Source organism: Myiozetetes cayanensis, unplaced genomic scaffold, assembly GCF_022539395.1.
Source record: "Myiozetetes cayanensis isolate MyiCay16 unplaced genomic scaffold, myiCay2020 scf1, whole genome shotgun sequence".
Lineage (NCBI taxonomy): Eukaryota > Metazoa > Chordata > Aves > Passeriformes > Tyrannidae > Myiozetetes > Myiozetetes cayanensis.
This window is the reverse complement of record NW_026086604.1, coordinates 131,519,633-131,544,905: the sequence shown is the minus strand read 5'-3', so window position 1 is coordinate 131,544,905 and position 25,273 is coordinate 131,519,633. Positions and strand designations below refer to the sequence as shown.

At 37.1% G+C, this 25,273-nt stretch overlaps 1 protein-coding gene across 10 annotated transcripts in view; it reads right to left on the bottom strand.

Moving 5' to 3' along the window:
* The window catches only part of CACNB2 (calcium voltage-gated channel auxiliary subunit beta 2), a 247,248-nt gene that overhangs the window by 28,154 nt on the left and 193,821 nt on the right, over positions 1-25,273 (bottom strand). For 7 of the 10 annotated variants that reach the window (XM_050325581.1, XM_050325586.1, XM_050325622.1 and 4 more), the window contains 4 exons: positions 11,221-11,343; positions 6,751-6,887; positions 4,867-4,943; positions 969-1,102 (listed from right to left, as the gene is read on the bottom strand). In XM_050325581.1, coding sequence (XP_050181538.1) covers positions 969-1,102; positions 4,867-4,943; positions 6,751-6,887; positions 11,221-11,343 — 471 coding nt within the window. Of the gene's footprint in view, positions 1-803; positions 824-968; positions 1,103-4,866; positions 4,944-6,750; positions 6,888-11,220; positions 11,344-25,273 lie in introns of all 10 variants that reach the window. The other 3 variants (XM_050325589.1, XM_050325598.1, XM_050325655.1) reach the window with 1 other exon arrangement.

Genomic DNA, 25,273 nt, shown 5'->3' with positions numbered 1-25,273 from the left:
TTAAGTCTAAAGATTCTAAACGAAAAAAAAGTAGAAATGTGGTATTTCAATGCATAGTTTGGCTGCTACCTAATGTCTTGCCAACTTATTCCAGCAAAGATCCTAGAAATGTATTGCAGCTTGTTGTAACACAATACCAATTGCATAATTCTTGTTATCTGGGTTATCTACGAAGAGACATTGGCTCTTCAGGAAATGACCAGTTCCATTTCCAATAGCTGAGATACTAAAAAGGTCTGACTGATGAGTGACAAGAACATTTGGCTGATAATTTATACATGACAACAGGAAAGACTTGAAGTGAACTGTCAAAACAAGTCTGAGGTTTTCCACTGGTCTTGTGCACCTGCAGATTTTGCACTTAGTGAACTGGAAGCTTAAATACAGACTATAAAAATACAAGAATTTTGACTATTTGTTTTCTAAGTACAAACTGAGTATCTGATAGACTCCAATAATGATTTCAATAGACTGAGAAATAAAAAAAAGATATAATTGAGAAAGATACAGAAAGAATAAGCAGGCAATAGAGAGGTGAATTATATGGATTTTCTAGAAATAATTTTCTCAAACTTTCAGAAGGCCTTTTAAATGTGTCTTATTATTCCACCAAAAAGGATAAGTACTATAGAAGAGTTTCACAGACACACTGAACCCTTGCCTCTTTTCTTGTACTGAATCTGCTAACAGCTCAATACATCTCTTCCTCCTTAATTCTAGAATAGCTGCATTGTTAATCTGGAGTAACAATGCTAATGATGCCAGTGGCAGGATAAACACAGGCAATGTCAATATAAACTTACCGATTTCTGCTTCTGCTTAGCTACAGCAGCATGGAAAAGAAACAAAGAACAACAAAGCATGCATGTTATTGGCTTGTCAAAGGACGCAGACAGTTAACAGGACTAGAAATGTGACGCAGTGCAGGTGAGCAGGTGGACAGATGGGAGCTTGGAAGTCGGTGTTACCTTCTTAAAGAAGGGCATTCTTTTCTCTTTGGAGTGGGGTGATGTTACACTGTTTGCACTGGGTTTGGGGGAGCGATGGTTTGCTGGAATATCATTTTCTTCTGCCTCTAAGCCAGTGGCATCTATGTCTATAGCTATATACAGACAAACAATTCAGAATTATCAGATGACAGGGAAAGTAAAGATAGGTTAAAAAAGGAAATTACGGGTAAAGAGAAATAAAACTGTCCAGAGTAATAAATAAATAAAAACTAAAAATCAACTATGAGAACGAAACACAAGAAAACAAAAGGAAAAATTTAAAGGTGCAGTACATTAGGGTTAGAAGACAGAAGGTGATCTGTAACAGCTATTGTAACATTTAAAAAATAGACCAATGGCCAAGTTTGTTCTTCTTACATCAGTGTAAATCCGAAGTAGTTCACTGGAATAGAGAAGACTTTCACCAATGCAAAAAACAGAACTTGGTCAAAACATTTGGATTGTTTTATAGCAATGAACACTAATTCAAAATGGGCATCACAACTGAAATTTGAAATGTCACTAGCGGGTCTATAGGAAATGAAGAAACAGAAGAAAAATCATTTTTGAAGACAAAATCAACCTGATATTGGTACAATAACATCTACGTTTATCACAGGGTGGACTACAATTGGCATTTTCAAGCCCTTTAATTAAAAGTGCATTGTATTCATAAGACACATTTATTAGTAATAATAAACTCTGATCTATTAATAGTGAAAACTAAAAAGAATGGGTAGCAGAAGAGCAGAAACTTATCCCAGCTTGACTCAGGAGACATGGATCCTGTTGTAAAGAGTGAGGATGTAGACACAGCAAAATGGAAGCGAGGACAATAAACCACTGCTGTTCAACCTCTATCCCAAAAGAATATACGGCAAACAATACTTATAATGTAACTATAAATTATTTACTCTCTTTAGCAAGTAACTAGTGGCAGTTTCAATAGAAATCATCACAGACTGAGTAATAGATACATTTTCAAGATGCAAAGCCATGTTATCTTGAATGCTGAGTCCAACAGATACCTGCCAACTACAGGTAAGACAAAACAAAACAAAAGGTTTCTTGTTTACTATGATCAATCCTTATCTTAAGTAGTGATTTAAATTTGTCTTCAGAAAGCAGGTAGATGCACTAAAGTGAACCAGAAGTATGTTATACAACACCACCCTTGAGTGTGAAGATTTTACCCACCTTTTAACACAGTCTGGTAACACAGACTTATCTTGCCATGCCATTATGTCAAACTGAATCTAACCCTAAATAGATCTGTTAGCAGAATCGTTTGCATTGACTTTATCCAAACCCTTAATTAATCATTGAAAACTATTATGAAACCATCTTAGTGACCTGCTTTCATCTGCTTGATGAGTGGGACATCAACTGATACAGTGGCATGTGGTATTAAATTACGTAACAAATAAAAATTTCTGTCATGCAGCCACTGATTTAAGAGAAAATTGAAGCAATGATTTCTTTTGTTTGCATAAAGTATATTTTCCTATTTGAATTATCCACAGATTCCTGAGTCACTGTGCCTTTGAGCCCTGCCTTCCCAGTAGAGCCAGTGTGTAGATCCACATCGTGTTTCTTTAAACCTGCTCCTAAAAACAGCCACAGAAGCCATGTAACATTTTCTTCTAGCAACACTGTTCCTTCATCCTCTTCATAAGTATAAAAAGAACATATTATCTTTTCTTGAATGCAGTAAATCACTCATAATAAGGCATATTAAAACTCCTTCAGTTTTATGTTTAGCTAAAATTGTCAGTAAAGAAAAATCAGGATTGTTAAGCTTTTCCTGTAAAAAAGAAATGCAGAACTTGATCAGCTAGATATCAGTATCTCCTTTTTTCATTTTTAGTCTTCACACTATGTAGCATCTTCTGTGACAATTCTTTTACTATTAATTATCTTTATTTCACTGTGTTTTTTCCAAAGTCATTTTCACCATTAGGATCACCCAGTTTGGGGGTGTACAAGGACTGTATGAATTGATTTCTATATCAATATAATATTGATTATTTAAATGGATATGAGCCTCCTTTCATTTATTTTTCACTGCGTCTTAGTCTTGTTTGTGGGTTTGATTTGATATGGCTTTTTCTGTGGCACTATTTTATACTGAAAAAATCCATCCTTGACTCAAGGTTAAACAATAAAATTAACTTATTCAGTTAATATTCTTCAACTCAATAAATTAATTATGTGTTTGTAATTGATTATACTTTCAAAAAGAGGAGGTCTCAGAATGATAATTGAATTGTTCTTCAAAATCACAAGTTCTTGTGTTAGTTGCAAACTATGTCTCTTTCACCTTTCTTAGGATGTCTTAAGCAAAAAAATATTGTAGACTCAAAACCTTACAACCACAGAATCAGCTGATGTGCACTATTCATACATATTTCCCAAATCTTCAATGTAACTAAATAATTTTCTCCAGATTTCCTTCTTTCTCCAGAAAACCATGCTTTTGAAAACTACCACCTGAAGAAATGGCTCAATGCAATGAAAATTACAAGATGGCTGGTAGTCAGCTGGTGACATAGGTATGCTATTTGTTCTCTTACCTCCAAATTCTGTGTAATGTTCTGGAGATATATGTACTGATCTTCAAGTGGGTTTTGGATAGGAAATAATATTACAGCATTTCGGATATTCTAACTATAAAATGACAACATAGATCCAAAATAGACAATTTTACTACAAAAATGTAGTTGTTGGAAAAGCTGACCTTAACAGTAAACAAGACAATTTAAAGACGTCGTAAAACACAAGATTAAGGTATGACCTACCCACTTGTGATGGACAAATTTTAAAAAAAAGAGAACTTAAATGAAACTGGAGTTTTGATAAACAAACAGCAATTGTAATAAAGTTGGTTGTTACAAACAAATTCCTGGTTTCACAAGAAAGACAGAAATATTTTTCAATTTGTTTAATCAAATAAAGCTACTAACATAACATAATTGAATTCCTCTGTCTCTGTTCTAATGTCCATGTATATACTTTAAAATCTTCAGCCTAATTTTGAGATACCTGCTCGGTAGGCATATACAGGCAATACATATACATATAAATGAATACGATTGGAAAACACATCTTTGCCGCAGCAGACAAGTCACTCGTAACATTCATTAGTATCTCCTGCTTTCAGGTATTCAAAATGTACATGCAAAGATAAAACATTCAGCAACGCAGCAGCTGAATTCAATAGAATTTTTTTTCTTTTGTGATCTTCTGCTATGCGTTTTTCAAGGAGCTAATGCCAGCTTTCTCCACCAACTCACCACGTATTTGCTTCATACCTCCTGAATCCAACCCAACTGAAGTTAAATCTATCTGCTGATGCTCTAAATGCAAAACAGTATTTGTGAAAAATTTGTTGAAGAAGGTAAAAAATATCCAGTATCCTAGAATTCTGTGAAGAACATTCTGAGAATTGTGAAACTGAAACTTCCTGATGTTTTAGAAGACTGCCTTTCTTGATGCTACTGCAGAAACCTTTCAGGAACTTTTATTTTTATTGCCACTTTTTCTCCTGTACCAGAAGGTATTTATTGTTCAGCAGGAGTGTTCAGACCAGACTAAACCTTTAATTATCCTACTGTAATGTAGTCTCACCAATTTATTTTGGCTTTGCTATAAAACCCCATGGTAAAAGCAAAGAGGGAATTTTGTACCTATCTCTGCCTGAACTTGCTGGCATTGACTCCATTACTCCAAGCCTACCCAAACCAGCCTTACATGGTAATGCAACACCAAGGTTTTACCTATGAAGTACAGGGAATAAGAAAAATAGAACTAAATGTATATCAATTTTAACAGATTAGGTTGATTGGTCTGTAAACCAAAGGGTTCACCACCTACTCACCAGATGATGGAGGCGTCGATTTTCTGGAACTAGGAACGATGTCACCCAAACTGGATGAAGAGTTTCCTCCTGATTTACTGGAGTAAAGTAATAAATTAGTTTGAAGTTCTGCAGCTTTCACAGATTTATTCTAGTTTATTTATTGCCTGCCTTCTAAATGAGGTGTTAGCTGTGAGACAAACAGCAGTTCTGGCAGTGGTATAAAATATACACCTCACAGAAAATGCATGTCCTGAGGACTGAGGAACTACAAACATCAATCTTGCTCCTTGTGCTGCTGTACAATTTATTTTTCTGCTCTTGCTACTTCATGATCTTAATGTAATCCAGTTACTAATATGTGTATTGGTATATAATTATTAATATTATTAGCCATTATTAAGATGAATTCTTAAGCCAGTAAGCATATCTGTTTCCTTTGACTGAAGAGTTTTGATAAATCCCTAATGAAGATGAGACTGTGTTTGTCTACCTTTTCTCAATTTAATTGAAGTACAATTTTTTTTGTTTTCTCAATACAAGATAGCACTTAGAAAAAAAAGTCTCTCAAACAAATTTAAAACAGTCTAGGGTGTCTTTTGTCAAGTTCTGCTTTGTGAAAACCTATCCAAGTTATGAAAATCAAACAATACTTTTAGTCATTTTATTTCAGTTGCCATAACGAGAAAAGCCCTGAAAACAATGTAAGAAAGCCTACTTCACTCTTCAAATAATTCATGTGATAGTACTAGTTTCCACTTTCTCTATCTTAAAATATTAATAAGTACCAAGTTAATGCCTTTGTGGTGTGGGACAATGTAATCTTCAGTGAGAAGTTCTAGAGAATTTGGAAAGGGACCAAATCACTTGGACAGATTTGGGTGTATCAGAAGTGTCCCAAGAGGAATAAGTAATCCAGCATCCTTCTGCTGAGGACAGCACACACATGGGAAAGGCATTTCACAGCTGGTGAATGCAGCTGAGTGCTGTGGAATCATGGTGTCCTCCTAACACAGACATGCTCTTCAAATACTCCTGCACTATTGAGGAAGAGCATTTTTGGAAAGCATTTTTGGCTTCCCAGATGATTCCTAGTCCAATTCCAGGTCTGTCCTGCTCAAATACACTGGAAATATTTATTTCCTATACACCTAAAGGTTAACAAGTGGTATTTGCTTCCACATGTGTTACCGGAAAACTACTTTATTAAGAATTCTACAGTAAAGATGGCATAATTACTATCTTGCAGTTTTGTTCAATACATAGTTACTGACTCTTTTTTCTTATGCAATGATGGTTGAAGTCAGACATAACAAATGACTTGATATGAAACTTCCATCCTAAAATGTAGTATTTTTAAAAGCTGTATTTGTAAGCCATGATTTTGGCAAGACCATTTTTTCCCTTAAGAACTAACTAGCAGGCACTGGCTTTGGCTTATGAATAAATTCACCTTAACGTTTTCTCAAATTTCTAAAACGAGCTTTAAAAGTACTTAGAAATAGCAAGATCATGAAAACAAGTAATAAACACTACATAATTTAGATAAATTATTTTTTTAAGTCAAAAAGCGTGCATGTACATTGTAACTGTACTAACTGCAAGGTATATTCGCAAATACTTTATGAAAAAAATGGACCAAAGATCACCAATCTAAATATCTACTTTTTCTCTCAAATAGTAATTACATTAGGTATCTTATTAATTAATAATTTAACATATAAAATAATATGTTAGATATTCTGTAATAATATATAACTAATTATATATTAATTCCTTCATTGATTCAAAGTGTTTGTAGCTGCCATTTACAATAATTAAGCATATATATGAGCAATATAGAGCATTAATTTTCAAGTTCTTTCACAGACAATGCTACTATTTTTAATGATTTCTTGTTATTACCTGGAGTAGAATTTTCCTTGTTTTGCCTTTTGTTCATGCTGCAGCCTCATGTTTTCTAGTTTGACTGGGCTTGGTATGAATCCTATTTCACAGCCTTCTTTTACCAATCGTCCTATCCACCAGTCATTATTAAATTTCTACAGATTAAAAAAAAAAAAAAAAAAAGAAGTAACATACTAAGAAATTACAAGATCTGGGATAATTTTGTTATTAGTTTTAATTTGCAGCTACGCCATTTTATTTTTAATTCTTCCCTGCAGTTAATCACTCTGCTATGCTATTATGACAATGAAGAATTGTGGTAACATTCAGAAATACATTAAAATAATTATTCCTATTAAATTATTAAAATCCACAGTGCTTAAGCAGAAACCTTCCTTCACAGACTTCATGTTTCTTCCTGGCTTTTATTTCCACCCATTTCAGCATCTTTATTTTTTCTTGCTTCCCAGTATTTTTCCCTCATACAGGAGAGCTGCTTTTGTTCTCCCTTGATGGTTCTCCTTGGAGACACCAGAGACTTCTTCTGATCTACTCTCACCTACTGCTACAATTTTTATGGGTCTGTAATAATCTATTGTTTTTATTCCATTATATTTAGTTCCCTATTCAAATTAAAAAATACTACTTCTCAAACTCCCCCACTCCTCCAAAGTCACTAAAAGCTTCTGAAATATGACCAAATTCTGCTGCTCATATATGCTCTACTGCAGATAGCTCATGTGATCTGCATCTTAAGCTGTGATAGATCCAGAAGGAATGGATATCTTTAGATAACTAAAACCCCCCTTACTATTACACAAATCAACAAGATAGTCCAATTAACTGAATTTCAACTCTATGTAATATCAGATAATGACTACTCTAATTCAATACATTTATTCATACACGCACATGGGGGTTGGGGAGGAGGTTTTTTATTTCGTAGAGCAGAACTATTTGCTTTTTCCATTATTATTTATTCAACATTTTTGGATGAGAATAGGTCACCCTTATGTATGGCCCCACATGCAATACTCTCATGTTATTCCATGGGAATAACTACCACCAAATATGAATTTTAGATAATTTGGATTATTTGTGAAAATGTAGGAGAACACCTGAATGTGAAAAAAGTTTTCTCCTTGAATATGAAGCTATTAATGTAAATATTATAGTGCTTATTTAATTATTTAATAAGTAGCTTTAACAAGTGTACAGTTAGGAATAAAACATGTAAAATGTGTGGGCTCCCACAGAAAGGAATTAATTTCACCATGAATACATCGTTGGTGGATCATTGATATACAACCTAAACTGCAGTATTATCTTTCACTTTGGCACCTATAGAAATCTTGAGAGGCTTGAAACCAACTGTAAGATATTTAGCTAACAAAATAAATAGAGATTAAAATAAGAGCACTTTTAAGCTCATAATATATAAGGAGATCTATAATATTCATCCAATGGGATGCCTTTATGAGTAAGAATACCAGCATTCAATAGGGAGCTAATCTGGAATAGCAGTTTCTCAAAGACGTATTAGACTGAAACATATTATTAAAATTATAACCTTTCATTGCAAAATGCTAACTAAATCATTAGCTTGGTAAAAGGAGGAGACAGATAATTAAAAACCACCATTAAATTACAGTTTGAACAGCTGCTATTTTTTTATGCTGTCCTACAGTACAACAGATTACTACACAACAACGTTAATTTTATTTGAAGTTACAGAAATGCTAAACACGTAGGAATTTTTTCTTCATATAGAAAAAGAGCATGTGGAATTCACTTCTGCAAAGTCTCAAAGCTAAATGCTGTGTCAGTATATGAAAAGGAGTGTAAGACACTTTTATAAGAAGATAATACCACGCATAATACTTTCTAAGTTTAAAAAGCTATAGTGGAAATCTTGGTAGAGAGGTGTCCAGCTCCCAAAGTGCTGGCCAGGGCGAGTGATTCTCTGTAATTCACCTGTGCTTGGAGTGCCAAGGGAAAACACAAAATATGAATTAAATGCAAAGCAAAATTATGACCATGCATCAAAGCCTCAAAATATTCTGAAGTGAGTATGATGCAGCACACATTTCTTCATGCAGGAAGGAATCCTTCATCTTTATGCCCACTGAGTTTTTAATGAATGTAACCTAATAATGAAAATAAATTTCCCCCACGCTTAATCACTGCAATACTTATCACCATTGTCCATGTACATTTTGAACTGAGGTTTTTCTTGCTTGAGCCCTCTCAGCAGCACAAATTGGTGAGCAGTCCTCAGGGACAAGAAGAGGACGGCATTGGTCCAGTATAGCATCATTACACAGGCAAAACTTATTGGACATTCACTTAGGTTTCTTTATTTCTAGTGACAAGTTAGGTATAAAATATAAAAGAAACACTTCATTTTATTGTCAAATATGGGTTTTTACTTTTAATCTGCATAAATAATTGAAGTTTGGACATTTCAGTTCTCCCAGCATGAACTACAGGGAACACCAAAACTACTGAAGGAGCAGTATCTGGTGGGATACAGAGCCCTGAAGAGCGAGCAGGACATGGCCATGGAAGATGGAGCAGGAGGACAGAGCTATGCAGGGAAGGGGCTGCTGCTTGGGGCATCCTTCTGGGGAGGTTCAACCCACCCAGACACAACAGCTGCTGCCAAACACAGAAACAGAGAGTCTAAGTCCAAGTCTGACTCCTTGCAGATCCTTTCCTGCTTTTCCATTCCAGTGGTGCATCTGGACCCAGTCACATGGTCTCTTCCCCAACCCATTTCTGGCCTAGCACTGCTAGGCAGCTGACTTTCCTTGACAGCTTAGAGACAAAATCAGGTGGGTTTTAAGGCTATTAGCACAGAGTTCCTCTTCTATTACACCTGAGGCTGCAAGAACATTTTAATCTATTTGTCCATCTCTCTGTGCTACATGTGACCACAGATACTACAACAACTCAGCTGAGCTAAGCTTCCTTTCAGGGTATTTTTGGAGATTCAGAAAAGTTCAGAGAAATTTTTCATCCTGATACTCTTCCATGTATCTTTACATCTGAGATTAAGTTGTGCTGTGAGGAAAAAAGCATAAACTTTAACAAAAAACGCTAACACTGTGTTTCTGGTTCATATGGAAACAGGGAAAACACTTTATGTGAAGTCTGAGATTACCACCTCATCTGAAGTGCAAATGGAATAGATGGCTATAGAAAATCATCTGATCTAACCAAACTGAGCCACATTTTCCAGTGCTTCAAGACTCACCAGAGAATGATAATGTTTTTCTTTTGCCACGACTCTGGGCCTTCTCATCTCTACTTCTGTCATAGGACAGAACAGAGCAATTCTTTCACACTACCATCAGACAGAAAACATATTTCCTTCACTATATACAGTCTGAAGCAAAAGTATCCCCTTTTTGCATGTTTACTATACATGGAAAATTATGACCATTAGTCATCAGTATGAAGGCACTAAAAGTCCATTTCTTGTGTTTCTGTAGTCTCTGTCCACCCGTATTTCTATCTCTGTATTAGGAATGTTTCTTGCTTCTGCAAAGCACCTGCACTATCAGAATCATTGTGCATCATCTATCATAACTATTAAGGGATTTTTTTGATAGTCTAAAATGGGGCAAAGACATAATTTAATATGCATGGTTAGGTTGCTTTCAACCTTAAGTTAACTTTCTAGTTCTTTTGCTATAAATTTCCATTTACGCATTGACCATTTTGAGACAAACCCCAATGGAATATGAACAGAAGCTGGGAACCTCAAAAAATGAGGGAATTATTCAGAAGGGAGCAGCATGCTGTAGAGGAAGGCCTGCATGGCAAAGTCACCAAGTTATTTCTTTGGGATTCTCTTGCAAAGAGCAAAGAAACAAAATTACACTAAGTGTTTGAAAACGTTAAAATTCAAAATTTTCAAAGCCAAACTACAGGAAAAGAAAGCAAATGCAGCAAAGCACCTTCTATGGAAGTTGCTATCATCTTGAAACATCATACCAGTTCTTCAGCATGTAACTGTTAACAAAATATTGTGTGTGCTGGGTCAGTAACTTCAATGAAAAAAAAGAGACCTGAGGATTTTGGGGTTAATTGAGATGCAATCACACAAACAAAAGAGAAGCAACTCTGGGCTGCTGAGTCACAATGAACCCTCATAGTACTAGATTAGAAAAAAACCCCACAAATATTTTATCTTTGAATAGTCAGACATAGACTTTTAAAGCTATAAATAAGGGATTTTCGCTAGACAAGAAAAGTGCTTGCTTTCTGCACTTCATTAATTTGATTTTAAGGAATTTGTGTCATTGCTTCTACAATTATAGCATTTAAAAGAACATTCAGTTCCTTTTACACTGTTACCTTATTTAAATAACATTTGAAAAGTGCTTTAACAATGTGAAGTGTTATCGACAGTGTGGAATAGTAGCACTGTTACTCAAATATATCCTTAAAGAGAGATTCACTTAGTCCTCTGGTTTTACTTACTTCTTTAACATGAAGAAAATCTTTAGCCTCAAATGAGATGGCCATGCCTGGGACTGGAACATCGTCATCATGAGCTGCGCTGTACCCAACATTTGTCCGAACTGCAAATGCAACAGGTTTTGACTGCAAAAGAAAAGACAAACAGCCTGAAGACTTCTCTTGTGAACACATACATATGTACAAACATATACACAGCAGACGATTATGTAAGTTACCCTTTTAAAAGGGTAACTTTAAAATAATAATTATTATTTAAACTTATTTAAAAGTTTAAATATTATAATAAACTTTTAAATAATAAATATTTCATAACAATTACAGAGAACTCTCATCGCATCCATGCAAAACATAATGAAGAATCATATTTACTAACACCAGTTATTTAATATCAACACATTTCATAGAATACAGAGTTTTAGCAAGAGATAGAGCTCTGAATTAATTTGAGGTAAGTCAAATCAGTAATTAGAAATTACAATCCAGTAATTTAGTTTGCAGTTCTGCTTCAAGTTCTGTGCTTGGGGCTACCATAAGAGGTAGGGTTCCAAGAGCTACAAAGCCTACAGCCCCAGGGACACTGGGGCTGCAAAAGGCATGCCAAGGGGAGCACAGCACTGCACCACATTGTCCCTCCACACCTTTCTTATCTGGGTCCCCATGTGCTGTTCACCTCAGCCCCATGCTAAGGGGGGCCCTCTCAGCCTCAGCCCCCAGGTAGTGTTCAGGGAAAATAAAAATTTGGAGAGAGGTGCCAGCAGCTGTTAGTGACCCCTGTGCAAGTCATATCACTGCAAGCCATTCTTAGAGCACAGCAATGTGCCCCACGATTATCATATCATAACTGAATACCAGCCACAGAGAGATTTGCTCATTCCCATAATCCTTTCTGTAACTTCTACTGCTCGCTGACACCAGTGAGTTTAGAGGATTTTGCCAAGTTTGGTTTTCAACAAGCAGTTCTGGAAGAATCAGTGCCCCCATTGGCCCCAGCCCTGCCTTCCACCTTCTCCTTCCAAGCACCACTGGTGCTGAACACTTTTCTGCACAGATATGGAATAAAAGTTGCCGTCCAGATCAGCCCAGACTGCAGCTACCAAGGGCTTCCTCTTCTCAAAGGTACAACCAGAATACAGGAGAACTTATTCTGCTTTATTCTATGCTAAACACCACTTTGAGCTTGGTCTCCCAATAAAGGATATCACATAGTATCCCTGAGACCCACCACTGTCCTACCCCTGGATAAACTTTTAGCCCATCTCAGAATTCTCCACACTGCACTTATTATCTAGTCTGAAGTGCCTATACATTAAAGCTGGTAAAATATTCTGTAAAATGTTGAACTAAGTCTCAGAGGTGGTCACAAGTGATTGAGGAAGGCATGACATAACTCTTCATCCTAAAATATACTAGAACTTCTACCACACAACAATTTTGGCTTTATTAGTTGGTATCCATCATCACTTCAGCTTGGCTAAAAATACAGTATTTTGCTGAGCTGACAAGAAAAAAAAAAATCTCATTTCCTATGGAAGGAATTTCTTCCCTTTCTTCTCCACATATAGATTATGAAAATGCACCCTCTACTTCAGGACAGCAAACATGAATACCTGAAAACAAAAATAATTCTCTATTTTTCTGTTTTCCAAAAGTCCCTACCTGCTCTATCCACGACTACTCTGGCAACTTGCATGGTGCCAGAGGACAGAGACCTGCCACATTAAAATGATATTATAAAATAATGAGGGAGATATATAAATAATTCTAAAGGTAGGATGATACCACCTAAGTGCAGAAAGGACAGTTGAAAATAAATGGAGAGAAGGGTCCCTCCATTGCTTAATTTAGGTCTAATGTGCTGTAAAAGCCACAGGGTCCCAATAAAGCAGACTTTAAAACTCCTTAAATAAGCCTGTATTTGAATGAACTACCATAAACAGACAATTACATCTAAGTGCACATTCTAGGAAGGCTTTGTAATTTAAAAGGAGAAATAATAACCTCTTCCATAACAGTAGGGTCAAGAGAGTCTCTGTGTCCTGCAGAAGTGAAACCAGCAGTTTCAACAGAATTAAATTTTGCCATGGGACTGCAGAATTGGCTTCATGTTTACGTGGTATTCTGGATCTAAATACACATTTGTACAAAGGGACGATCAGGAAATTACTGGAGAAGGGCTTCAACTCATCTGTTCTTTCTTCTGGAATTAGTGAAAAAAACCTTAAGAATCTTAGGAAAGGTTTGGGTAGAAGGGCTCTAAAGACTGAAAGTATCACCATTACTCATTGGACTCAATGATCATAGAGGATTTTTGCATCCTTAATGATTCTATGATTGTATGATTTAAACAGACACTTATTTAAGCCAGAAAGCCAATGGCAGACTAAAAAATTAAATACAGTTGAGTACATTTACCAGTTGGAATAAGTGTTGAATGTCTCTCTTACTGCTAAGCCACAATTAGAACATTGCAAATAGTCAATTGCTTTTCTAACCAGGTAACCTGTTCTAGGGAAAAAAAATTAAAGTAATACGTGAACTGCAATAATAAAATAAACAAACAGTAATTTTTAAAGTATCTATTTTCTTCCAACAAGGAAAATCATATTGCTGCTGAAACATGCTCTGTATGTTACTCAATGGATACAGGTTATATAAACAACTTTATTATATTTGTACCATGTAAGGGAATAAAAGTTCAAATCACAAATAATATTTTTAAAATACATTTACACAACTGGTAGGCCAACCATATTTACCCATTGACAGAAAAAATATGTAGAAAAATATTTAAAAAAGGGAACGGGTTTAGATCAGTTTAGTAGACGTATTTATTAGCTATCATTAGCTATCATACTATGTTAGAAGATGATAGCCACAGGTTTTATATATATATATATATATATAAGTACAATAAAAAACTAAGAGCTGGCTTAGCTCATTGTGCTGGGCATGTTTCTCATGCCCTGACCTTTTACAGTGTGCTGCAAAAGGAGTTTAGGCACTTAAAACAAATTTCCAAACTCCAGTATAAGAGAAAGGTATGTAAACAGTAAGTCCCTCATGAGTTAACCTTGCTGTAACCAGATAAACTGTTAGAAGTACATCATTATATGATTATGAATTCATGGTTACATTTCTGAAAATGGGCATTTATAAGAGTGATCATCCAAAAATAAATTTTGGTGATTTATCCACATCAATTAAAACCTTGCAGTGTTGATGCAACAAGTATGTCCACTTCCTAGCAGCTCAGATTTGTCTTATTCATCTCCTTTACAATTCTCTCAGTATTACTGTTGCTCATTTACTTTATATAAAAGATATCAAACTATTATAGAACTAGACATGCCACAAAGAAGTGGTCACACAGGCACTGAATTCAGCAATATCATGTATCTTCCTTAAAAATACAAGATAGCATAAATTACTGGGTTTTAATATTCACATAAAACCCGAAAACCTTCCCAAATGTAAAAATTACAGACTAACAGAGGTGCTGCTTTCTATACTATTACTAATTTCAACACTGAAAATACAGATATGAATAAACATTAAATTGTCAAATGTCCTAAACAATACTATCAAATAGTACCTCATCCAATAAACAATTTGGTGTTATTAAGAATGATCATTTTGTAAAGTATAGTAAACTGTCATTGTAGAAATGTATCTCAGAACAAGAATGGAAATATTGAGGAAGAATCTGTGCCAAACGCTGATAGGAGGGATAGTATGCTTGCTTATCCATTCTCACAATTTCTATATTCTCTAGCAAACATAAAAAATTGCTCAACTATTGTCACTTACTCCTAATAGTATCAGTGAATGAAAGACTTTAGGCTGACTACAGACTTTAAAATCTTTGCAGCATTGCAATAAACAGACATCTTCAGCAAGTTAATGTCCTTGACATACTTCTTAGAAGTGATCTAAAATTTTCTGTTAGAAGGCAACATCTGGTTATCCAACAAAAAGAATAAAATGTAAACTACTTCAGAACTATCTTAACATGAAAGAAAAGTGACAGGTAAAACTCCTCAGTCATTTTCTACCATCAAAAAATTAATGTAAGCAGAAAAGCCAAACAGAACATTGAGCTACAGATATTCCCAGAAATGGAATGTCCCATTTTTGATACTTGTCATATTGGTAGAAAGGGAGACTAAATTGTCATGGGATTAGACTACAATACTTCATCTAATTGAATATTTTAAACTAATTAATTTATAGAAGTTAAATGCTAGTCTTTTTACGTAAATAAATAATTCTGAAGCTTTCCCTGAACTGTCAAATTAACTAGTTTTCCTGAACTACATTGTCTTGAACTAAAAAAGTTCTGTTGTTATGGAATTAGGGTCTGATGAAAAAAAAATAATTTTTTTACATATGCATATATATACTTTAAAATATATCTAGAATTTGGTTACATATCCTACAGTTCTAAAATTAGACTGGGTCAAAGCTGTTAAGCACTTTCTGTTCATCCTCTAAATTTCTATGAAAATGGGATGGCAGTTTAGCACTCAGCTAATCCACAGGCTGGACTACAAGGACAGATGCTCCCAGATGTTAAACAGTTTAACATTTCATATCTCTCTAGAGAAACAAAGTAGCCTGGAGAAGTTCATGTATTCAGAATGAACCTTTCCACCTTGTTTTTCTTTTTTTTCTCCTATAAAAATACAACATTCAACACACTGAATAAACCCACAAGGAGAACAACCAGACCATGAACATTGCCATCATCTGTACCATTAGGGTAGCAGGGAACACACTCTGGAACGGGGTTCTTCATGAACAAATTTCAGCTTCCAATTTAAACCCAGAATATAAATCAACAAAATCTTATTCACCAACTGTTAAACCAACTTTGGCTGTACACTTTGACAACAGACATAAATTAAAGTGGATCTAGAGTGACCTTAGTCAATTTTCTCTTTTTCTATCTGGATCTCACTTCTTCCTTTACAAGTTATATTTACTTTATACATCTTCATACCAACCTCATTACTAAGTTCATACTATTTGCAGTATTATACTCTACTACTTATATTCCCTTAGTCTTATGTTATGACTAACTCATATTGATGCATACCCAAGCATTTGCACATTGTATCTGTCTAAGTCAATTTGTCAATTTAAACAACTTTGCACCTGCTCAGATGAATTTGCATTTGAGAAATATTTCACTCAATAACAGTGCAAAATAATACAGTCTGTTTTCTAATAATGTACTCAAAACATGGGAAGACCCTTTATTCCTAAAACTCATTTAGGATATTTTATTCTGTGCCATAAACCCAGTGGAGGCAGTGGATCCTGGCCAAGATGACAAATTTTTTGACACAGAATTTGCTCACAGAACAGGCCATCTCCCTCATGGCCACTAATTTTGGGAATGTTGTTTCATAACTGAGGTATCTCTATTCCCCATATACTACTGAGATGTAGAAAAACTGATGACAGCATTCTCCAAACCATTTTTATACACCTGGGCTTGATCTAGGATCTCTGATCAATCTCATTTCTTACTCTATTACATCATTCTCACAGTAAAGGCCCTTCTGTATTTATACTAGTTCATATGAAATCAGAATATATCTTTACATAGGCAATGCCAGCAAAGACAAGAACTGCCTCAAAAAACTACTACAGTTACCATTTTGACAAAATGCTTGTCAAAGTTGGCATCTGTGTTAGAGTTCAGAAAATGTGTCTCAAAGCAAGTCCCCTCCTTCCCTACTTCTACATAAAGCTACTCATCCTTCACCCTATCCACTTTTTACAGATGCATGTAACCCTACTCTGAGAGCAAAGAATTATTTTTCTCTTGGGTAATGAATATAATGGGTCTCTATCAAATCACTAGCAGGTTTGAACTCATGAAAATTTAAAATGCCAAGCCATTTCTTTCAGCTGGGGAAAAGTGATTACTGCTACTGAACTTTTCATTAGCAGTCTTGGTAGGGAGCAAATATGACAGATGATGACCTATGTTTGGCACTATTTCCACACAGTAGCCCTGTACATAGTATTTGGGCCATAAACAATATTAATACTCCACACAGGACAAAGATCAATAGCACTCTGATGACCTAACGACTGCTGTGTTAAAAACATGGCACTGTATTTTGCCCTGCTAATGACAGAGAGTCAGATGTATAAAGCAGATAGAGTTCAAAAGCAATATGTTTTAGAGAATTATATGATTTTCATTACTAAAGAAATTTACAATATTATGAAATATATACTGTCACAAAAGTAGCTTGAGAATGCAAAAGCAAAAACAATAACTTTCCCATTTTACCTTTTTTATTTTGTACATTAATTTATACATCTGTTACACATGAAACAATAATAAACCTCACCTGAGAACATAAACAATTCACAGGAGATTTTTGTCCTAAATGCTGATTATTGCTGGAGCCTCATTACAGATAAGTAATTGTCCAGTCTCTAACTATAGCATCTGCTCAGCAATCTCATTGCTAAGGAAGCAATGACAATTCGTGGATGTCCCAGCTGAAAATTAGAGCATACGCAGCTGCTGCCGCTAAAAGCAGGGATCAATAATTTGACTTCCTGGGAAAGATCAGGTTTTCTTTTCTTGGTGTGGATGCATGTACAAAACAAGTCTGATAGCAAGCCAGAACAACACAATAATTGAAGCAGGAAGGTGCCTCTGGTGTCTCCTAGTCCAACCCCTGCCCAAAACAGGTCTGGTTACATCAGGCTGCTGAGGGCTGTGACCAAGTGAGTCTTGAGCACCTCCAAGAACAGACAGCACAACCTCTCTGTGCATCCTGCTCCAGTATTTGACCACTGTGATGATGAAAAAACATACAGGAACTATGGTTCTCTCATGTATCAATGAGTGAGGGACATAAAAATCTATAATAGACAACAAATACTTGATTTTATACTCCAGTACATGCAAAATTAAGTGTTATTACTAGTAGAAATCACCAATTTCCAGTTCTAAGTGTAAATGATCTAAAAAGAAGGTCTGTGCCCTATTCAGCACTTTCAACAAAGTGAAGGAGCTGAAAAGTACAGTGGGAGAGCAAAACACAGTACAGTTGTAGTTACTACGTAGCAGCCTAAGCACAACCATGGTAGAATGATATTCAAATGCCTCTGAATTATGAAGCCTTTGATAGCATGGATATCCCATGAAGGATTTGGGAGAGAAGTGGTCAGACATAAAATTATTTGATCTGAGTACATTTCCTCACCTATTTCCAAAATTAGGGCAAGGTAAACTGTTCCCAGCCATTTCCTTACAAAGGGTTGGCTCACCGAATTCTTGCCAAGGAAATGTCACAACCAGTGCTCTCTGGTGCCTGACACCATTGTGCACCATCCTGCAAGAGCAGCCAGCAAGGAGACGTGACCATTACAGCAGCCACTGCCATGATCAGCCTTCCTCTTGGACTCCGGGCAGGCTGTAAGTGTTGCTGCATGGAAACAGCTATTAAAGCTTAAGCGTGATTTTCCTTAGGATCTAGGCCCACTGCTGAAATTTTCTGAGGAAATCTCTTGAATCCTTCTAGTTCCTTGGAATCCCTCCTACAGCAAAGCCTGGTCTCAGTGCTAAAGAGAAGGAAAATTTAACACATCCAGCTGGTACAAAAGAGAGTCTGCCAGATTCATTTTTTCTTAACAATAGGTAAACTTCAGAGGAAATTTTTTTTTTGTCCTCTAGTACTCTCTAGAGATACTTTTGTTACTATTTTAGCTCATCTTCACATAGAGCTTGAAAGTCAAGTTTCCTACTTCCTTTTGCGAAATCGTATTTTAATAGAGTCACCGATGTCGGTTTACATTCAGCTCAGGAGGCAGCAAAGACTGAAATAGCTTTACTGACGCACACCGAGCTTTCTCAGATGAGCAGGGTCTTTTTTTTTTTTTCATTAGAGCATAATGCCAAAACTTGATGGTGGCCATGTGTTGTCTGCATGCAAGTGTGCCAGAAAGGTGGCTCTTCAGTACCACCCACTTGAGAAGTTAACAGGAACCACTGGAAACAGGCACAGCTGAAAAAGTCTGTTTGTGCTTGCTGAAAACATGCTTATTCTGGTAGGAAAAGCCAGCAGATGAAAACTGTCATTTACAATAAAAATACTGTGCTGCGATTTCAAGTTCTTTTTTCAATGTCACAATGAGGATATTTTATGCTTATGAGACATTTTAAGCATATGAGACAGCATTTTAGTACATCTTAGCTTTTTGGCTAAACTGAGGTTCACATAGAGAAAAAATCTGCTGTAACATTTTCAGGCTATTCACAAACAAAAATTCTCCAGGAAAAGCATAAATCTGTGACACAGCAAGCTAAAGTAAACACTAAATTAATCAGTAATGCAGTGGCTGGTTAAAAACGTAGATACTATTACCAAAAGCTCTTGAGAAAACGCTGCATTGCTGAAAATGTTTCTTAATTCAGTATTATGCATGCAAGTTTTATTGCTGGTTCCAATGTTTAAATAATTTTGCACTTTATTTTTTCAATTGGATCAGAAAGTCTCTATGACTGCTACAGCCAAAGGTTAATATTTATTACAATGTTTCACTTTTACAGAATTTGTTAAGTGTGGTTTTTTTAAGAAACTATGCTGAAAAATTCTTCCTTTGTTCAAAACATACATTTTATAGCTAGACTGCTCTATTTCCAGGGGTTATATGAATATAGGTTCCAAGAATGATATTTTAGAGTTGTAAAAGTCAAACGTTCTATTAGCTCTTAGCTCATATGCAGAACTAAAATTGAGAAGTTATGTGAGGACGTGATAAACACCATAGCTGACTCAATGCTCTGTTGGGGTAACTCTGCTACATATAAAAGAATGCAGGAATTTGTAATATTGATCACGTGTCCAAGATGGTGATTTTAAACCGTTGCGTAACCTTTCTTCTTCCCAAAATACCTCGGTGTACCTGTGGAATGTCTGAGAGATAACTAGAAACTCATCTATTGGTTGTTAACCCTTTGTCATCATTGGTTGTTTGTAACACCTCCTGATTTCCCAGTGGTCACCTTGTGATCCCTCCAAAAGGTACTTAAGCTGTTGTCAGATCAATAAAGTTCTCTCTGCCTGCTTCCCTGCTGCCTGACTGACTGGCCCCGTGGTCCCTCTGTGGGGCCATGAGGCGCCGCGGGGTGGATGGGGGAGGGGGAAGGGAGCACCTCTCCCCCTCGGAGCAGGGGGTAAAAGGAAGCCTCCTGTTCCGGGGATCCCCGTTTCTATCCAATTCAGCGTTCGTCAAATGGCGCCCAAGCAGGGCATGGTTGACCCACTCCTGTGAAGGGGAGGACAGCTACAGCGCAGAAGATATTCTGTGTCGGGCGAACGCCCAGAGTTAGCGTCCCGGTGCAAGGTAGGAGCAACTCTGGCATATTCCTTTATCCCTCTAACCCTGAAACGATTCCATCGGCAACTCATTTAAAAAAGACTGCCTTAAGAACTAAAGAAAGAGAGTTCCGTTCCAGCTAAAGAACTCAGATAAATTGGCAAGGAAAGAGTTAAACTTGTTAAAACTAGCTCCGCAGCTTTCCCTCCCGCGAATAACTCCGGAAAGCAACATTGTTTCTTCTACCACCCCGGGGCTTGCAACATTGCCGCAGCTTGCCGGGACCAAGACAAGCAGCACCACCAGCAGCACACCGAGAAAGCCTGACACCTCCTCCCGTCCCTCTCAGAGCCTAGAGCTCTCGAGAGCGTCCAGCCAGTGATCGCAGGACGAGCCAGCGTAAAGGACCCCGAAAACCTAACCACCCCGTCCCGAGGACTGACAGAGAAAAAAAAAAAAGTGCCGAAGACCCCCTCCCCTGCTGTCCCGCACGCTGAGAGCCGACCTCCCCGACCCCACATGGCCGGAGAAGGAGCAAACAGCGCGCCACGAGGACCTCCCCTCCCCCCGACCCCAAACCGAAACTACGGCGAAAGACAAATGAAACAGAGAAGCAGCATTCCTTCCACACATCGGTAAATCCCTTCTCCAAAAAACTGACTCTAGTGAACTCTTTAAACTGCAGTATGTGTTTTTGTATCTAACAGTAAATGAAACAAAATGAAAATGGTTTAAATTAGATGACAGAATTTTGCAAATATAAACCTGGGTAACTAATATAAAATGCCTTTAATAAAACAAAGACCTCTCAGTGGGGTAAAATGTGTAAGTTTTAAGCATTGGAAAGTAATTAAAACCGGGGAAAATTAGGTAATACAGCCAGAAAAACCCATTTGCTTGTTTTAAATTTTTTTTGTTTGTTTGTTTGTTGTTTGTGTCTTTCCACATCTGCCAGGAGTTTTAAATCAATAAAGGTTTATCCAGCTTTAGAAAATAAAAAGGGAAGAGATGTTGGGGTAACTCTGCTACATATAAAAGAATGCAGGAGTTTGTAATATTGATCACGTGTCCAAGATGGTGATTTTAAACCTTTGCGTAACCTTTCTTCTTCCCAAAATACCTCGGTGTACCTGTGGAATGTCTGAGAGATAACTAGAAACTCATCTATTGGTTGTTAACCCTTTGTCATCATTGGTTGTTTGTAACACCTCCTGATTTCCCAGTGGTCACCTTGTGATCCCTCCAAAAGGTACTTAAGCTGTTGTCAGATCAATAAAGTTCTCTCTGCCTGCTTCCCTGCTGCCTGACTGACTGGCCCCGTGGTCCCTCTGTGGGGCCATGAGGCGCCGCGGGGTGGATGGGGGAGGGGGAAGGGAGCACCTCTCCCCCTCGGAGCAGGGGGTAAAAGGAAGCCTCCTGTTCCGGGGATCCCCGTTCCTATCCAATTCAGCGTTCGTCAATGCTCCTGCCCGTTTCACATGATTACTTTTTATGGCCATAGCTTACGTTATGCTATCCCTCACCTGAGTTATCTATTGTTTGTGTAGGTCTTGCACTATCTGAGATACTTCTCATTTATAAATTCAAATGGAATCTCTACTGCAAATCTCCCTGACAGCCCAGATACAGATTACAGAAACACAGAGCACAGAAACACATATATTTAAAGCTGTGGTAAATGAATATTTGTTAAAACCTGAAAAGTTGAACATCCTAGACTTAGGAAAACTGAAAATGGGGCTACCCTTAACTCAGGGGAATGGTGGTGGTATCTTTACCTTGGCCCTCACTATGTATAGTATTATAGCTCAACCATTAACTTCACAATCCTATTTTTCCCCCACCTCAGTACTACAGAATCATAGAATCATAAAATCATTAAGGTTGAAAAAGAAGTCCAAGATCACTGAGTCCAACCTTTGACAAAACACCGCCTTGTCAACTAAACCACAGCACAAAGTGCCACATCCAGTCATTTCTTGAACACTTCCTGGGACAGTGACTCCACCACCTCCCTGGGCAGCCCATTCCAACACCTGACCACAGTTTCAGTTAAAAAATTCTTCCAGAAGCCCAACCTGAATCTCCCCTGGCACACCTTGAGGCCATTTTTCCTCTTGTCCTGTCACTAACTGCCTGGGAGAAGAGACCATCATTCTTTCAGGTAGTTGTAGAGAGCAATACATACTATATCTTAATTGCATGCAGGAGGGATCTCTCCTTGCAACAAACCAAGAATGCACAAAACTCAAGGAGCTCTCTATAGCATCCTACACCCCTCCAATGGATTAATTTTTGCCATTAAAGAGTGAGGTTCCCTCAGCTCAAAAGAGAAAAGCCAGTGGTCACTAAGGGATGATTCATTTCTTTTTAAAATGGCATCAATAACCTTTTGCCTCTCTTTATCCCCCAAGCAGGGAACTAATGCACCAATCCCTAGACAAGAAAGGAGAAACAAAACAATCAACAACTACTTGTTAAATATAATCAGACTATACAGTAATGTCTATAGCATTATAAACATTATATATAGCATGGGAAAACTAAGGTAGCATAAACCACTTTACATCTGTCATTTTCTAGCTTTAGAGCATCTGATATCGCATACACAGTTTGTAGGTTTTTCTACTTAATTATGTGTGTATGTGCAATTTTCCATATGTAATTAAAACAAACAACAAAAAGATCACTCAGGCAATACATTTCTATTGTCACACTGACATTTTCAAATACCATCAGTATGACTGAAATCTTTATATCCACTGCCAAAAATCATTGCAACTTCCATCACAATTAATAGACTACAAATGGTTTAATATTCTGTAAGAGGCAGAGCACTGGAGTTGAGGCATAGTGGCTCTGCTCTTCAAATATTTGCTAAAAGTAGAACAACCATGAGACTTGGGAACTAGAGCTATCTAAAACACAGAGAAACATAGTTTTATCTACAATTGTTTGTTTGTTTCTTTGTTTAAATAAACTTTATATAAAGCTTATAAGAAACATACAAAATATGAGGCCAAATATCGTAATTTTGGCAGAATGACAAACATAAAAAGAATAAATTCTACATCAGCAACTTTATCTATTATAATTCTCCTGTATCTGTTGTAATTCTCCTTTTGTGCTCTAAGCAAAGGGCAATTTTTGAGTCCTCACTCTGACCATCACCGTGCCTGTGCACATCTGGGAGATCACTGAGCACCTGCCCCTTCCCCTTCTCTTTGAAGAGAAGAGTTCCCAGGAGGTTTAGCACCAACAGAGTTGCTGTTATACTGCAGTCCTCCTGCCCTGGTACAGGAAGAGTCATGGCCATGGTCATATTTTCTGGAGACCCCTTTTCACCAGAAAAAAATCCTCCAAAGATTTAGAATTAAGCTAGAGCAGTACCAGGGCTTCTCTGACATACGCCAGAAACCAGGCAGAACCATGCAGGAGAGAAGCCAACAAAAGGACAGCTAAAAGTCAGGCTTTGGGCCACTCTGAATCTGAGTTGTGCCAAGAGCAGCCCATCATCAGCACCTACAGACTTATGAGAGTTCTCATCTCATTCCTTTCCAAAAACATTATCTCACAGTAATGAGATAAAACCAGAATTACTTCTCTTTAATATTTCCTAATATTCTTATTTACTTTTCCTTAAGGCATCTCATTTGGATTCCTTGCTCAGAGCACAAGATAAAACGTGTTTCCTGGTGGGTGTATGAGATGCAAGAGTGAAGTGCTGTGATGATGATACCCTTACAGAATATATTATACAGCTGGTGCGCAGCTAGTCATCTAGCCAGCAGATGAAACATTAGCTGGCAATAAACCTTACTCTTATTATAGCATAGAACTGTTGAGGTTTCATTCCAGGCTAGATGCAGCAAGAGTTATTGTAAAAGTACAAAATAAAATGACACAGAATTGTAACAATTTTCTCTTCGTAAGAAAAAGAGACGTGGCATTAAAATGCAAAGTGGCAGTAAGAATTCTAATTTGGGTTTCTAGACATTTTTAATTTACTCTACTTTCTTTGGCTTAGCGGACTGAATTTTCTGTGTGTATGCAGGGACACGGTTCCTCAAGTTGAACCAAAGCAAGTAGAGCTGCCTGTGATCAGTCTTACCAGGGAATCCAACCTGTGTGATACAGCTGCCCACCTGCACACAGCTGTTTTATCCACAGACAACAGGTAGTACATGCCAGTGTCTCATTCATAAGCAGCTGCCATTTACACACTCAGCATTACACAGGGCTCTACATGTCATCACCTGTTGTTGCAGCAGGTTCTCCTGGAAAGTGGCTGTCACTGCCCTGAGAATCAGCCCTTCTCTCCTCCAACCCCTGAACTGTCTTGCCCTTTATTTTGTAGGGTCTAGTTTATATTAGAGGAATCCAAAATCTAGTTTCTCTCCCATTGCCTCATATGGTACAGGGGAGAACACTCAGAGGAGGAGGAGGAGGACACTCAGCCAAGGATGTCATCACTTCTTTCTCCAGATGGCCAAGGCTCCCCTTGCCTTTTTTTCTCCTTCTCTTTTTTGCCTTGTTTATCCCCTGAAGTACCTTTCCCTGTAAAGAGTTGATGTATGTCATCAACCATGGATCTGGTGATACAGCTCTGTGCATGCCTCAACACCCTCAGTGCATAAATGACATTTTTATGCAATACAGAGAATTAGTGGACAGTAAATATGGTTTGCTACTAAGCAATTTA